This window comes from Silene latifolia, chromosome 9, assembly GCF_048544455.1.
Source record: "Silene latifolia isolate original U9 population chromosome 9, ASM4854445v1, whole genome shotgun sequence".
NCBI classification, from domain to species: Eukaryota; Viridiplantae; Streptophyta; class Magnoliopsida; order Caryophyllales; family Caryophyllaceae; genus Silene; species Silene latifolia.
Window position 1 is genome coordinate 62,810,069 of NC_133534.1, and position 17,780 is coordinate 62,827,848.

The following is a 17,780-nucleotide window of genomic DNA, read 5'->3' on the forward strand; positions in this document are numbered from 1 at the left end:
CTCCAACCAAAGGCGTCAAACCTCATAGAATTTACATAATAGGAAGTTATAGACAAGAAACGACTCTATAATACTCACATAAAAACATATAAAACGAGGCTAGTTAGGGGACTAAATGTGAGTAAATACGAGTCACATCAAATGACTCTTATCCCAGCTGAATTAAGCAGCTTATTTTGAATGAAAATTTAAAACCTTAAAATTCTCTCAATTTAAACAAATTTGTGAAAACTTTTGTAATTTTTTGCCAGGCCTGGAACTTGATTTATGACTTCTATAATTAAGTGTTCAAAGTTTGTTTGGTGAAATTAAATTAACCTGTGTTTTTTGTGGTTGATTTAAGTTCATTGTTCAGTCATTTCAAATTGTTTCATGTGTTTTCTATAGTATTCAGTTAGAAATTTCATATTCTACATTTCTGTATTTTCCCTGAAACTTATAAACTTCAGACTTTTTTGGGAAACCTATAAATCCCTGGGTTTTACACGACATACACATTATCGGATAACGAACCTTCAAGAAATGTCTTTTTGATTTTAAGTTGATGGAGGGACCATCCTTGTGTAACAACGAGATTGAAAATGAGGCGAACGGTTATCAATTTAATAATAGGACTAAATGGCCTGGATTAATAGTAAGATGTTGGTTTAAATTTTTAGCAATGAATCGAGCTTCATGTTATTTTAGGGATCTACCCGGGTTGTATTTAATTCGGAAAATCCATTTGTATCCAATAACATTTTGAGTTTTGGTTGGACGTACAAGAGTTCAGGTTTGGTTGCGAGTTAGAGCATCGTAATTCATCGAGCATTGCTGCGCGCCATTGCTGGTCAACGAGGACCTATTTTATAGTTCATAATGTCACGTAGAGGGATAATGAGTGAGGTATATAAGCGGATTTACGAGCGGAATCACAATACTTTGGGTTGGTTTGATGATGTTGTGGGAGTGTCATGTAGCAAGTCGATACGAAGATGGTGGCAGGGGGAATAAATGGCCAGTGAGAGGCGTGTGAGTTTCGATAGCAGTCAGGGAAAGTTGAGGGGAGGAGCAAGTGTCAGATAGACGTGGGTGGTAAATGTTGAGATGGCAGAAGAAGAGAAGAGTTCGGTAGAGGGAAATAAGATGGTGCTAGTGGTGAGTACGAGGAGGTTGAGGGTGGTGTATGAAGGGGTCTATTAGGGGGGAGGGGTCAGAAAGTGCTTTGTCGAGGAGTTTCGGTTAGGGGAAGACTGTTGACCCTACGTATTAATGATTATATTTTCAAGATTGTCAAGTGTTTTATTTCTATGTATTATTTATATATTATTTATGCTTTTATGAGCTTGGTATATTTTGTATCGTATAATATTTAAGTATAAAAGCTCGGAATCAAAGGAAGTATAAAGATGGTGGACAAAATCAAAGAAAGACTTAAGAAGTCATCATGAAGTCCAACATTGAAGATTAAGACTATTTGTAATGAGCGATTTTATAACAATGCACAAAGACAAAACAACAATGAGGGTAATGTGACCTCACTTGAGGTCTGTGTAACCTCAACTTGATGTTATTGTGACCCCGCTTAAGGCCGCGAGTTCGCAGTTACCTCGGACCTGCTGTAATCCGAAAATGATTTAATATTTCTAGAATCTTTCAGTTTTTTTTTATTGAAAAGGTTAAAATATCTTGTTTTCAAAATTGGAAGACTAATTAGATTTTGAAATCTATCATCTATATCATTTAGTAAATGATTTCTTATTATCTTGTTTGACAAGACATACGAGAATCTTTTAACAAAAGATGGAAAGAGTCAGTTACCTTATTAAATTAAAATTCCTTATCTATTTAGATACTTATATCCTTACAAACGTCGAAAATATTTTATATTCCTTATTCTAATCTAATCGAAATTTGGACATATTTCGATATCTTTTGGTTATCCTATTTTAATAAAATAAAGAAAAAGTTTTTTGTTTCTTATTTATTCTTGGCCGATTTTAGGAAATAATATCTTCTATTATTTTATGGAAACCGAATCATGGAGTGTTTAAGTGATTAAATCTGAATTTTGAAAGAACCTTTCCACTGCAGATATTGCTCGTGTTTTGATGTTTTTGTTTGCAAAATGTTTTCGAAATTCGAGTGCTTCTAACGTGTGTTTTTTGTGTCAATTTCACATCTTTAAAAGTGCACAGTTTTAATCAATCCTCAATGGAAAATTGAATTTTATTCAATAATTTTAGTGTCGATTGTTATTTAGAATTAAAACACGTAAGCTTAACATCTTACCCACAAGAGAGCTTAACATCACTCACCCCGAAGGCTTAACATCCTTTTTTACATGAGCTTAACAACTTATTGTAGGCTTATTAACATCCTACACATGAGGGCTTAATATCTCTTACCAGCGAGCGCTTAACATCTCTCATTTAGCACGATTAACATTAGTCATGAGGATTAGTTATTTGTACACTAGACCGGATTAGGCACTTGTGATAAATAATTAATAAAAGAAGAGGGTGGATGTAGGCTTTTCAGTTGGAACGAACCACATAAAAATATCGTGTGTTATTTGCCGTAGAAGTTGTCAATTCCTATTGCAGCTTTTGAATCTCTCGTCCTGGCCACTAGTGAGATATCCTGATAAACATTGACAAGACAAGTATGTGCACCCTGATGAGAAAAATAAACACATACATAAATACCCAGTAACAATAAAGCATATAACTGTTTAATCTAGATTCTGCGCATGGCTGAATGAGGTCAGGGTAGAGAGTTACCAGGGTTAACTAGTTCGTTTATCTTGTGTATGGCTACAGGGCAGGCTTAATGAAACGTAAAGAAAAGGAAATAAAGAGAACCAGAGAGAAAACCCTTGAATGGGAAAACCACGGGCACCAAGCCAGGAGAGGTTTCACTATAATATTTGGAGAATAATTGTATCTTAAGCTAAACAATGTATTTTGTTCTAAGTGTTGTAATAGTAAAGCTTGTAATCTTGTCTCGTATGGTAGAATGTATTAGAATGTTCCTTCAAATGATCTTCAGTCTTCTTTATATAGTAATCTTCACATATCCGCATAATCTTCCTCTTTAATGGCATAATATTCTCTCTTAATGATGCCATTAATTATTGTCTTCAATGTGCTTAATTACCCGGATGATTGCTCCATAATAATGACCAAATATTCTCCTTGATTGCTGATTTAATTACCACATTTATATGATCATTATTCCATATAATGCTTGTTGACTTGGTCAAATAATATCTTTGTATTTGACTGTTATCCTCTCCTGCCTGGTGCCAAGCTTGAGCTATTCTGAAGCTTCTATCATGAATGTCAGGTCAGGGCATGATTGTACCTTGAGCATATTGTGGGAATATCAGGCCTAACTATAACTTAGAACAAATATCATAAAAATGATATACCTTCTGTATAACACTAAGAATATTTGCTAACAGGATCACAACATTATCCTTAACGGTAACTATAGCCTTAGTGGAAGTCTCAATAGGATCCATAGACAACATTGAAGAAGAACTGGAGGAAGCAAAATTCTTAATCTTTTTCTTAGCATCCTCCAGATTATCAGTCCTAGCCTTGATCTCTCTGACTTCGGGCACATGAGCTTCCACGTTTGCTTGTTTTCCCTTTGCTTGACCATAAAACAGGTCTCAACAGGAGCAACTTAGACATCAGTTAGGTCAATGAATGTATGCGTAATAGTCACACTACTATATTGAGACTTCTCCTGCTTAATTTTGGCCAACCCGACTTTCAGATAAGCTATGCCAAAACCAACAATTCTGGCAGAAGACTTGGTAGCTCCAAAACAAGATACTACTTCAGTAGTATAAACTATTGTCATAAGACAAAAGATCTAGGAAAAAGAACGCTTACTCCCATGAGGACTAGCCACTGCACCCTTAGTTAGTTTCGGAACCATGAAAGATCCATCCTCTAGCTTCAGAAGGAAATCTCTCCATGCTTGAACAAACAGGCCAGGCTCTCTCCTCAGTCGGGATAGCCGAAAAAGCAACAATCCTACCAAGAGACTCTTGATAAGAAGGATCCAACGGCTAATCATCCCCTACAACACAAAATCTACAAGTATGAACTTTGTCTCTATTTTATACAAATTGAATTTCTGCAGGGAAATAGCCATACTATTCTTACCACCCTTAACAGCCTCATAGTTAAGATATGTCAAGTCTAGACCAACAGAGTTAGTGGGGACATGGGCCACCTACACGCCAAGCTAATCTTTGGACGTGCAGTAGTCGGAAAGCCACGCTCGGTGGCGTAGAAATGCTTTCGACCAGATCGCTTTAGATCGATCAGTTTCGTCTTAGTGAAGGTCTCGAAACGATTCAGAGATGTTCGGAGTCGACACCAAGCAATTATGGGATGCCTGGAAACCGTTCGAATCCGCTTTGTACCTCGGTCAAATGAAGCAAAAAGCGGTGCTTGACATAGGTGGTAAAGATAAGGAATCGTCTCTCTTTAGCATCCTATCGCTAGAATGACTCTTGTTCGCCCTGGATAAGGTCGTCCACTATCCAATGTTTCTGAGTAAGAGGTGAGGGTACGTATTGGGAAGCCCTTTATTCGAACACTCAATCTCGCCCGCGGTAGCGGCCTCTACTGATCGATCTTGGTTGGTTAAGTGGAAAAGTTGATAAAACGGGTTAAATGCATGAATGCACATCCACAAGTTTAAACCAAATATGTGAGATTTGCTATGTCGGTTGTTTATCCAAGTATCAAGTAATTAATGTCGAGTTGGATTTAATGTTGATTTGCATGCAAGACAGAAATTAAACATCCATTTACCAAGTTAGGTTTATGGTGCTTAACACGATCCATTTGTCTTAAAAAAGTGCATTGAAATGCAAAGTGTAAAATGCGAACTCATCAATCTTATCCGTACTATATTCGGGTTAACCGAAGTCGGGATCGTCCTAGACGAGTGCTGGAAATGAAACCGGAGCAGTGCTAGGCTGCCATTGAGGCGCGGGCCACTTGGCGATGCAAGGAAGCCTATCCAGACTTGAAAACTGGAAATCAGATGACCTGTTTAGGCGCGAGCTAGGCGACGACCCAAAGAGGCATCTCTTAGTTGTTAAAAATATTTGTGAAATCATTTGTAAAAGGGTGTTAAAACCCGCTTTTGTTGAAAGGTCGTTAAGACCGTTTTTTGTGCTAATATGAAGAACGGGACTCGGAATAATTATCATTGTCATGATAATATTCAATGTCGGGTTCGGTTTCGCAAGCTTGACATGAATAGTTTTGTAAAAAAGGATGTAAAAATGCTTGTTAAGAACTAATTATATTAAGTTCATTGCTTTGTAATTAAATTGTAAAAACAAAAGTGGTTGATATGAACTAATTATGTTAAGTTCATTAGTTTGTAATTAGCCTAAGTCTATCATCGTGCTCGGGATAAACCGACATGGTATGTAGAATCAAGGATGATTATTTGTATATGACTACTATGGTTTTTTTCAAATATAAACAAATTAAAGGAGGGCTTTAAATACCCTTTAAAAATGTAATTAACCGAATATTATCACCGAGTCACGGATTAAACCGTCATGGCATGAAGAGCCAAGGGTGAATATAATTCATGGTTAAAAATGTTGAGTGTACAAATGGTTTGAAATATTTGAAATGGTAAAAAACCGATTACAAATAAGAAATGAAAATAGATGAAAGATGAACTCAAATGGGCATGTTTGAGTTTTGACCTGGGGTGCCATAATAGGTGCGAGCCACCTAGTTGCGACTAGAGGCTTCTACCTTAGGTCAAAACTCGGTTTTGGCTCAATTAATCCGTATTTTGGATCATGTTATGCATGTTTTAGCATGTTAGAGTCATAAAAACAGATAAAAATAACATGAAAGAAGATGATTAATTACACCGTCATACTTACATGCTAGGTTGCTTGACGAGTAATCGACAAAGTGTAAAAACTCGTGAGTCGGAAAACTCGATTTAAAACCGTTTTTGTAAAATATGAAGTGTTGCTTTGATTTAGTGATGTTGTAGTTGTCGAAGTGGTAAGTCAAGTGATTTAATACACGATGACGGTACCAAACAATGTGTAAGGCTCGTATTTTCATTCGGTAGGTCAAAAATACGTGTCGTTTGTTGACTCGGGAAGTCGAGGTCTAGAATTTTAAGGGAGAAAAGAAGGGGCGGACTCTCACGTACCTTCAAATGGTGGTGTTTCGGGTGGATTCTGCGCAAAGCTGAATCAAGCCAGGGTAGAGTAATTGCAGGGTTAACTAGCTCGACTATCTTGACTAAGACTGTAGGGCAGGATAATATATGCGTAAAGTAAAGTAAATAAATAAGACAATAGATTTTGTACGTGAAAAACCCTTAAATCGGAAAAAACCACGGGCCCCAAGCCAAGAGAGGATTTCACTATGAATTTGGAGTATAATGATAAAATGAGTATAATATAGAGTATTTTGCCTAAATATTGTAATTGTGTTGCTTGTAAGGTGATGGAATGTATCTTTGAATAATCCTTGATGCTCCTTATATAGTAATCTTCAAATGGCTGCATAATCTTCATCATAAAGGCGTATTATTCCCTCTTAATGACGCCATTAATTGCTCTTAATTACCCGGATTATTGTTTAATCATATGACATATTCTTTTCAATAATTACTCTCATAATTGGTGTAATAATGCTGAAATATTCTCCATCATTATTCTTGACTTTGGTCAAATAATATCTTCTTATTTGATTGTTGCATTCTCCTGCCTGGTGCCAGTCTTGAGCTGCCCTGACGTTTCTGTCCTGATCATCAGGCCAGGATAGAAGTGTATCCTGAACATAATGCGGAAATATCAGGCCAAACAATTGCCCCTTATCTTCTCATTGTCGCTGGGTCAGGCCAGGAATGTGAAGATAACTACCACTTAATTAAGTAACTTCTTCAAGATGGTTGAGTTATAAACATTCCAGAAAAAAATGGGTACTTGATTTAAATGCGCCAAGTGTTTAATTTACTGCAACCACTTCAATTACTACGGGCAAGTTGCAGTAAACCCTAGGTATTCACCGCATTATAAATACTTCTTTAACCTTTGCCTCATTCTTCACCAAAACCCGATCAATTTTCTTTAAAGATCTCTAAATTGTTTTTCAATCTTCATCTTCAACCATCGTCCAAACTCCCAGAAATTTCCAGAAATTAACACTATAGTTGTAAAAAGAAAATCCACCAGGGGTGTCGTTGCTCCTGGCACTCCTTACATCTCAAACCCTGAAAATAAGCCTGAATCTTCTGAAAATCCGTCTAGTGTGCATGCCGTGGAGATGGTCTCTATCTTCTACAAGAACTTTGAATTCAAGCCAACAAAAGCGCTTGATGAACAGTCCTCTCTTCCCAATCGTCTCAAACCTGAGTTTGAGAAAATCTTGAAGGAGAAGGGGATCATCCTTGTTGATACTATAGTCTGGATTCCTGAACATTCTCTAGTCAGGGCTGACTGGGCCTATCCTGGTTGGTTCTGTATTCATGATTGGGCTTTCAGGGCTGGTTGTAAGCTGCCTTTCTCTCCCTTGATGATTGAAGTAATTAAGGAAATTGGTATTCCTCTTTACCAGATCATGCCCACGATTTGGAAGGTGGTTCATTCTGTTGAGTTTTTATGCAATAAGCATAAACTGTCTTTTACTCTGGATGATCTGAAAAGCTGTTATCTTCTGAGAACACGCAGTGCTGGCAGGACCAGTTTCAAGGTTACGTCTTCAACTACTCCTCTTTTCAGCAACCTGGATAGTGGTGCTGAGAAGAATTGGGTTGCTGGTTATATGTTTATTAGGACCAACTCGGTTGGGCCTGACCTGGCATATCTTAATTTTGATGCCAGCGTTGATGGTAAGTATCCTGCAACATTTTTTTATCCTGCACATATTCTGTTAGTTCAAAAGAAAGCAGAAAATATTTAACATGATGTACCTTCTTTTGCAGTGGATGATTGGGTGAGCAGTATTGAGTATCCTTCTAAGAGGGTAACTGCCTTTTTTGCCCTTCCTTCTGTGGAGAGGCCGTGGCCATTTTGCTGTGGGGTAGAGCGTTTTTCTCGTTGCCTGAAGATTGAGAGTGTTTCCAAGGCTCCCAAGCTTGTCAAAACAATTGGTGCTTCAACTTCTGGCAGTAAGATTTCTTCTTCCCTGCTTTTCTTTTAGATTGGTAGATTTGTTGTAGCTTGTCTTTATCGCTAATGTAGTGCCTCATATTGTAGCCACTAGATCATCTCCCAGACGTGCCAGGTTTGGTACGGATGATTCAAATGTCAGGCTTGCCCAAGTCAAGGAAGAGGACTCCAGGGTAGTGGTGGTCATACAACTGGGTTTGGTTTCGAGGCTGATAAGCCAATTGACCTGACTGAGACTCCATATGTCCCAGCCATCCCTGCAAGGACTAGCACTGCTGCCAAGAAGAAAAAACAAGAAGAGACTGATATTCCTCCTCATGTCAGAGAAGTTAAGGCTAGGGTAGATAATTTAGATGCTGCTAGGGAGAAGATCTAAGAATTTGCCAATTTCAACTCTCATTTAATAGTGTCAGTAGATCCTATTGAGTCCTTTACTAAGGCTGTTGTTGTGGTGGATCATCCTATTAATCTTGTAACCGATGCTCTTGGCTCTTTGAGGGAGGTATTCAACGTTTTCCTTTGAATTGATTCCTTTCCTTGGATATTTGTTGTGGGTTACCAACGTTCGTTTGGCACGAAATAATTACAGGAAGAAAAACTGATCATGCTATTAATCTTTTAACTGATGCTCTTGGCTCTAGTGTGGGTTACCAACGTTCGTTTGGCACGATAGCGTGCAATAAAAATAAAGAGTACTTAAATAAGAATAAAGCTGTGAAATATAATAGAGTAGCCCTCAATCCTGAAGACTTAATCATGTAATAACAAATCATGTATAATTTTTAAGGATTCAAATATTATATTAGGACATATAAATGACCATATTTAAACATTAAGGTTTCAAATATAAGATTCACATAGAATTTGCATGTTGAACATATAAAGCAGGCAGTCCCAACAGGCAGAACATGCATGGTTGAATATATCAAACAAGTATAAGTAGAATTGAAGATTAACATTGTCAGGAGAAGGTATAGCTGTATTATTCTGAGAATTTATATATGAAACAGTTTAAAATGAGTTATATTTCAGGACCTTGGGATCATTTCTCCCTCTAAGGTTTGTAGCCTGTATGCTCCTTATCCGACGATTGAGTCAATTAAATATGGGCCTTCCCATACAGGGGCTAGCTTGCCTGCTGATTTTTCTTTTTTGTTTGGGAATACTTTTCGTAGGATAAGGTCCCCTTCCCTGAAAACTCTGATTTTGACATTCTTGTTATAACTTCTAGCTACTGTTTGTTGATATGATGTTATCCTGATTTTGGCAGCATCTCTCAACTCTTCTGTTAGGACTAGGCTGTCCTGCATCAGGCTGATGTTTGCCTCTATATTGTTCAGGTTTTATCTCGAAGTTGGCACATGTGTAACACCCTGTCCCAAACCGGGCCGGGAGCGGTTACTTATGACAGCACCAGGCAGTGTACATGGCCCACATATCAACACGAGTCTTTCATAGCGCATTTTGTCCTCACTCATGCGCATCCCGGGAACCTTCCTAGGAGGTCACCCATACTAAGACTACTCCCAGCCAAGCACGCTTAACTGTGGAGTTCTTTTGCATGGATGACCATAAAATAAAGTGCACTTTATTCATATGAGTAGTACTTTCAATCCTTTTAAGCAATAGTCATTAAAGCCTATCACTGGACCTCTTCATTTAATGTGGGGTGTTACAACATGCACTTCTGCAGGAATGACTACTTCACAACCATACATCAAGGAATAGGGTGTTTAGCCTGTTGAAGTCTTTGGATTTGTCTTGTCTGCCCATAGTACCAATGGAAGCTCTTCTGCCCATCTACCTCGTCTACTCTTCAGTTTCTTTTTTAGGAAACTGATGACTACCTTGTTGCTTGACTCATCCTTACTATTTGCTTTTGGGTAGCCAGGGGTTGAAGTTACCAAGTTGATATTCCATTCAGCATAGAAAGTTTTGGTTCTTTTTTCAACAAACTGTGTGCCATTGTCAGAAACTATCTCTGAAGGGACTTCATATCTGCATATGATATTCTTCCTGATGAAGGATATCACTTCCTTCTCAGTAACTTGCCTGAAAGAATCAGCTTCAATCCACTTGGAGAAGTAGTCAGTCATGGCTAACATGAATACTTTCTGGCTTGGAGCTACTGGTAGTTTTCCTAATATGTTTATGCCCCACTTCATAAACGGCCAGGGTGCAGAAATTGAATATAGTAGTTCTGATGGTTGATGGATAATTGGAGCATGTATGTGGCAGGCTTTACATTTTGCACAATAGTCAAGACAGTCAACCCTCAGGGTTGGCCTGTAATAGCCAGTCATGAGTAACTTGCTTGCCAGGCTTCTACCACCTTTATGTTTACCACAGTATCCATCATGTATTTCTTAAAGTACTTTTTTAGCTTCGTCTGGTTCAAGACACCCCAAGTAAGGTCCAGCCTGAGATATTTTAAACAAAGTGTTATTGATGATAGAATAAGTAGAAGCTCTAATTTTAAATGCTCTAGCCTCATGCATGTCCTGAGATAGTATACCTTGCAAGAACTAATCATAATAAGGCTTAGTCCAAGAATCGTTGTCAGTACTACCAGGGTTTACCTGCTCAGGCTTGCTGATTGCAAGTTCAAGTAAATGAACAATGGGTACTTTATTAAAAATGGCAAGGGTAAAATTTGAACCAAGGTTGGCCAAAGCATCAGCCTGTGTATTCAGGTCTCGTGGTATTTGCTCAATATCAAATGAAATGAATTTATTGCAAAGTTTTTTAGCATATTTCAAATATAAAATCATTTTTTTCATCCTTTGTTGTATAAATTCCTTTTATTTGATTGGAAATTAAAAGTGAGTCAATTTTTACATTTAAGTTTTGAACACCAAGGTCTAGACATACCTTAAGTCTTGCTAGGAGGGCTTTACTCAGCCTCATTATTGGTAGCTTTGAATTCACAACTCACAGCCTGGGCTATAGTTGTAATACTCCGTATTTATAAGTCTTGGGGTACTCTATCGAGTAGGCCTTACTCTGTCGAGTAAGGGTAAGTTGCGTTTTAGAATAGTTTCTGACCTGTTGGGTACTCGATCGAGTAGCTGGGGTACTCGATCGAGTAAGGGGGTACTCGATCGAGTGCCTTGGGTACTCGATCGAGTGTCCGGTTTTACGGGGGAGTTTTCTCGGGTTTTGTTAATTACGCGATTAAGGTATTTAAACATATTCGTAATTGTTTTAAATCACTTTTTACAAAACCTAAAACCTGTTTAAGAGAGAAAGCAACTAGTCTTCTTCCTAATCGCGTTCTTGACAATTCCCGGAGTTCAGACGGTCAGTTCGTATCGTAGTTCGCGTCGTTGGATTCCTTGCGTCGAGGGTAAGCTTTTAATATAATTTATATAATGTTTTGTTAAGATTGATGAAACCCTAATTTAGGAATTGGGGGTTTTTATGAGTAGTATTTGAATGGTAGCATCTATGTGTTGTATGGTAGGAGGAGAATTCGTAAGAGGAGCCGTTTTGATACAGCTGTAGATACCGTCTGCGTGTTGTGCTTTCCAGGTAGGATTTCCTACTCAGTATTAGTCCCATAATGGGATATTGGTGATGTGCTGTAGTTAGTTGTTTGATATGATGATTGTGTTTGTGATTGTGATTGTGTGTGGTTTCTTTGGCTCTCGAGATGCGTTCTCGGCTGAGTGGGGTCACTTGCGGGAGTGATCTCACGCCCTAGTTTCGCCCTTCGTGGAACCCGCCACGGAAGGGGATGTGCACATTAATGGACAGGGTTATCGCTCGTACGATGAGCGGGGCTTAGGTGGGAACGGCCTGCGGTCCCCCATCGCGTGGCGGGTCCGGTGGACGTCGATTGAGATGATGGGAGTTGGTGGTGTGTGTGTGTGTGTGTGTGTGTGTGTGACAGTTCAGCTGTCTGTTTGTCTTATTATTGTTATCTATATTGATTGTGTGATTAGTACTGACCCCGTTTAAATGTTTTAAAAACTGTGGTGATCCATTCGGGGTGGTGAGCGATTGTTGAGCGGTATTGAGATGAGTCTTGGGATAGCCGGGATGCCACGACATGATGATAGGAGTCTTCATTTGTAGCCTTAGTTTATTCTACATTTCAGTTAGAACAGTCATTTGAGAATCTTGTATCGTACTTTGGTTTGGTTTTGAGGATTGTATTTATTCATTAAACTACTTATAATAAACGTTGTTTCTGTTTTGTCTATTTGATTATCATACCTCGGGCGACCGAGATGGTGGCGTCTTCATACCTGAGTGGTCCTGGTAAGGCACTCGGAGTATGGGGGTGTTACAATAGTGTTCTCTTGTGGCGATTTTAGCACCAATCATAACCTTCTACCCCTTACATTGGATGCCCCGTCTGTGAACAGGGTCCGCTATTGGTCTAAGGTTTTAATTTCTAGTTGGTTAACTTCCTTAGCTAGGTATGATTCTAGGTTAGGGCTCAAATCAGCCGTAGTCTGTTAAGGCCTGTGATTTGATTGTTGTTCTGGGTTCAAAGGTAATATTATAGGTGCTAAGCTGGACTGGCCATTTGGCCATCCTGCCTGATAGTTGAGGCTTCCGCAGGACAGATTTTATAGGTAGCTTAGTCCTGACTACTATGGGGTGACATTCAAAATAAGGACACAACTTAGCACATGACATGATTAAAGCTAAAACATATTTTTCAAGTAAACCATACCTCATCTCATCATCTAGTAGACTTTTACTTACATAATAGACAGGATGTTGCTGACCTTCCAGTTCTTTTAACAAGACTGCACTTATTGCGGTGTCAGTAACAGAAAGATATACTGACAGAGGCTCTCCCTTTTCTGGCTTGGCCAGTAGAGGTGGAGATAAGAGATATAGTTTTAGATATTGAAAGGCTTCTTCATGTTCAGGAGTCCATTGGAAATGTTTGTTCTTTTTCAGCAGGTTGTAAAATATTTTACACCTTTCAAAAGATCTAGATATAAACCTATTCAGGGCAGCTACCCTGCCTATCAATTTCTGAATGTCCTTAATAGACTTGGGTGACTGTAATTCCAGTATAGCTTTTATCTGTTCAGGGTTAAGTTCTATGCCTCTTTTTGTCACTATGTAGCCTAAGAACTTCCCTGCAGAAACTCCAAAGTGGCATTTTGCAGGGTTGAGTTTCATGTTGTACTTCTCCAGGTTTTGAAATGCTACCTCCAGGTGCTTCACATGATCTTGTGCATTCTTGGACTTCGCCACCATGTCATCAATATAGATGTTTTAGCTAGATTTTACACGGAGGTAAAGTCTTGACAGGGATTTGTTTGCAGGGTAATCTAACTCAAATAATTATGCCTGACTAGTACGATGAATAACTTAAAACAATGAACAATAAAGTGAATGATAGAGATTTGTACGTGGAAAACCTTGGGAATAAGGGAAAAAACCATGGGCACCAAGCCAGGAGGGAGTAATACTATCTTTTAGTGTATCATGACAGGGAATATGTATGTCAGGCTAGAGATAAGATATAAATTCTTAGTAAATATGCTTAGAGTGATTACAATAATAAAATGAGGGTAAGAATGAGTGAATAGTAGATAATCCTTCTCCTTGCTTCCCCTTGCTATTTATAGTAGTTTCATCTTGTTTGCAACGGCTCTCTCACGTTTGTTTTGGACGTTCCTATATAATAGGCCTCGTGCCCTATTTACCCGGAGGTAGGTGCTTGGCTCCAACAACTGCCTGCCGTTACCTTTGCTTAGTCAACTGCTCCACAGCCTTCGTAGATTTTGTTGAATAGGTCTTCCATGAAAGTAGGAACCGTTTCTCTAGATTTTAGCTGTGCTTTGGTTGTTGCCTGACTTGTTCTAGTAGTGCCCAATATACGGTTGGTGAGTTATTCCTTCAGGTCTAGCCTGATTAGATGGCTTGACCTGTCTTTCCCTCCTGGCTGGTACCTGTCTGAGTATGATATACTTTGTGTTGAGTTGCTTTCGTTCAGGCTAGGCTTGTTATTTCTTTGCCTGACATTTGTCTGATTAGGCAGGACAAATCTTGGCCCAACAATAGACTTCCATGGTGTCCCCAATCTGCTGTTTGAACATCATGTTGACCAGGCGTTGGTATATTGCCCCTGCATTCTTTAGACCAAACGGCATGGCAGTGTAACAGTATATGCCTCGGTCAGTAATGAATGTAATACTCTCCTGGTCAGCAGGGTACATCTTTATCTCGTTGAATCCACTTGAAGCATCCATGAATGTGAGCATCACATGCCCTACCATTGCATCTCCCATGGCAATAATGTCTGGAAGAGGGAACGGATCTTTAGGGCAGGCTTTGTTCAGATCAGTGTAATCTATGCACACTCTCCACTTTCCATTCTTTTTCTGCACGACCATTACGTTTTTTAGCCATTCAGGGTACATCACTTCCCTGATCATGCTCATGTCTAGGAGCTTATCCACTTCTTCATTGATAATGGCATTTCTTTCTGGTGCAAAATTTCATCGTTTTTGCTGCACATGCTTGAAAGATGTGTCAATGTTGAGCTTATGAGTAATAACATCAGCACTAATACCAGTCATATCAAAATGAGACCAAGCAAAACAGGAGCACTTATTCTTAGTAAAACTTAATAACTCGGGCCTTACTGAGTTAAGGGCGTCAAAGCCAACAAGAACATGCCTGTCAGGATAGTCAGGATTGAGGATTACCTAATCCATTTCTATCCTGGGTGGTGCTACATATGTTCTTCTGACAGGGTACGGTAATTGCTATGCGAGGGACTTACCTACCTTGGAAGGCTTTAGGACCTCAATATAGTTTTCCTGGGCTGACTTGTGCTCACCTTTGATGCTTGCTACCCCCCAGTCTGTTGGTATTTTGATACATTGATGATAAGTTGAGTGGACAGCTTTGACATTGTGTATCCATGGCCTGCCCATAATGACATTGTAGGAGGATAGGCAGACTAGGACTCCGAATCTCTCATAGGATGCAACGCCTTTAGCATAGGTAGGAAGATAGATTTCTCCCAATGTATTCTTTGTCTCCCCACCAAACCCTACCAAGACACTGGATTTCTTGGTGATTTGATCCTCGTTGATCTTCATAGCTTTGAGTACATCTAGCATGATCAGGTTAACTGAATTGCCCCCGTCTACCAGGATTCTTCTTACATTAGTTGTTCCAACTTACATGGAGATCTCAAGCCATCATGATGTAGGTCAGGGATGCCCACCAAATCGCAGTCACTGAAGGGTGACTAGATTTGAGGAGACCTGGCTATTTGTTTGGCTGCTGAACTGGTCATGCCACAAATCTCTAATCCGCCATTTATGAATTTTACTTCATTGAGTGGAGGTGGTGGAGGGAGATTGCGTTCCTGCTTTTTCTCTTGATTGACCTTGCTGGACTCTTCATTTTTACCTCTTGCTTTGATCAGATCTTTAAGGTACCCAGCCTTTAATAAGTAGGCCACTTCTTTCCTAAGAGTAAATTAATCCTCCGTTATATGCCCTATACCCATGTGAAATTCACACCACATTGTATGGTCCTTCCTTGGATTTGGGTTGTCTGACTTTTTGGGGCATCTGACCACTGGTCCCATGGTGTCCAGTCACTGGATCAAGCCTGCAATGTCAACACAGAAGTTATGTTCTGAGATAAGCGGATGAATTTTAGTCTTACCTTGTTGTTCTTGTGCTAGGTTGACTTTTGACTGATCAGGGCTTGTATATGGACCACTCCTATAGTTATTGCCCCTGCAGGCGCTTCTCCTGTTCGGCTTATCATAGTCTTTTGCATAGCAGGATCCTCCAACTTTGTAGCTTTTGTCTTCCTTTAGCATGATATATGCAAGCGTCTTGGCCTGGACGTCTTCGAAGGAATGACAGGGATACTTGGTCAGTTCCCATAGATATCACTGTTGGGTAGTAATCCCTGCCTGAATGCTTCCACTGCTATTCCAACGTCAGACCTCGGAATTGACACTTTCTCCTTGTTGAATCTGGCAAGGAAGACTCTAAGGGTTTCATATGACTTCTAGGTGATCCTGTACAGGTCAGTAGAATGCTTCTCCAACTCCCTGCTACTTGCGAATTGCTGGTTGAATTTATTGATCAGGTCAGCAAAGGATTTGATACTTCCATTGGCAGGTTGATATAACACTGCAGTGCAGGACCGGTCTGGGTGGTTCCAAATCCTTTGCACATGGAAACCTGCCTAAACTCGATTGGAATGATGCAGCCAACATTTTTTGCTTATAGAAGGCTACATGGTTTTGTGGATATGAGGTCCCATCATAAGTTCTAATGGATGGAATCACGAATTTCTTGGGAAGATCCACTCTAGTTATCTCGTCTATAAAAGGCAAGTCAGCATAGCTTTCTGGGGCAGCCTCCTCCATGCTGGCAGAAACTCTAGGTATTTTTTTGAATTTTTCATTGAGTTTCTTAATTCCTCGGACTATTGCCATCATGACAGTCGCTCCTGTCTCATCAGGGTTTTCTTTGTTATTCTCTAGGATCTCATCGTCATCAACGTTAATCATTTTTTTGGTACCACTTGGACTCCCAAAGCTTGAGAAATCAAAGTGCTTGATAATTGATGAGAATGGGGTTCCTGGCTGGATTTTGGAGCTTGATCCCTTAGATTTCTCTAACTTTTGCTTCAAAGCTGACTCAGACTCTATCAATTGTAAGATTTTAGCCTCAGACAGTGACATTTTCTCTTTCAGGCTCTCCATCTCTGCTATTTTTTGTAGTGCAGCAGTCAATTGTTCTTCCACGGTTGGTTGAGACATTTTTTTGCTAGTTTCTTTGTTTTTTGGATTTTTTTGTGAAAAAGGAAAAAAGATATCAATGAGCTAGATTCCCCCACGGTGGGCGCAATTGTTTTGAGTGGATTCTGCGCATAGCTGAATCAGGTCAGGGTAGAGTAATTGCAGGGTTAACTAGCTCGACTATCTTGACTAAGACTGCAGGGCAGGATATTATATGCGTAAAGTAAAGCAAACACTACTACAAATCCAGGCAACTACAACGCCCCTTTAACAACGATTATTCACGAAAATCACAATAGACGTTGTAGAATGTATGGCGCGAATTTTACTAAAATCAATTACAACGGGTATGGTTATAAAAACCGTTGTTATTCGTTTTAACAACGGGTCACACATGAACAACCGTTGTTAATAATTTAGCGCAAAATTGGCGCAAAGTTAGTGAAAAGTAATCACAACGGTTATTTTTGAAACCCGTTGTTAAAACTTATTTAACAACGGGTGTTTTTTACAACCGTTGTTAAAACATATTTCACAACGGTTGTTGTTTAATAACCGTTGTCAATACCTTCCGTACTCTAAACCACACAAACACAAGTCTGCTGCAGCCAAACACAAACACAAAACACACACTTTCTCATCGTCTCTTTCTCTCTTTCTCATCGTCGCTTTATCTTCTCGCCGTCACTGTTGATTTCATCGTCTCTTTACGTACGTTCTGTAATTATCAGGTTTGTTTCATCGTCATTATTTTATTTTTCTAATTATTTCATTTCCATGTATGTGTTTTTATCGACCATTAGGTTCCGTTCAAAGATCGCTATATATCGTCATATAGCGCATTCTTCTTTCGCTCCGTCAAGC

The 17,780-nt window shown here is 39.3% G+C and overlaps 1 protein-coding gene across 1 annotated transcript; it reads right to left on the reverse strand.

Moving 5' to 3' along the window:
* Positions 1–9,900: 9,900 nt before the first annotated feature.
* Positions 9,901–10,263, reverse strand: LOC141601125 (uncharacterized). Its single transcript, XM_074421392.1, has one exon. It carries the CDS (start codon positions 10,261–10,263, stop codon positions 9,901–9,903), a length of 363 nt encoding a protein of 120 aa, XP_074277493.1.
* Between the last annotated feature and the right edge of the window lie 7,517 nt (positions 10,264–17,780).

Bases quoted from the DNA above. Each gene is read 5' to 3' on its own strand.
- LOC141601125 (XM_074421392.1), bottom strand. From the start codon at position 10,263: ATGACTGACTACTTCTCCAAGTGGATTGAAGCTGATTCTTTCAGGCAA.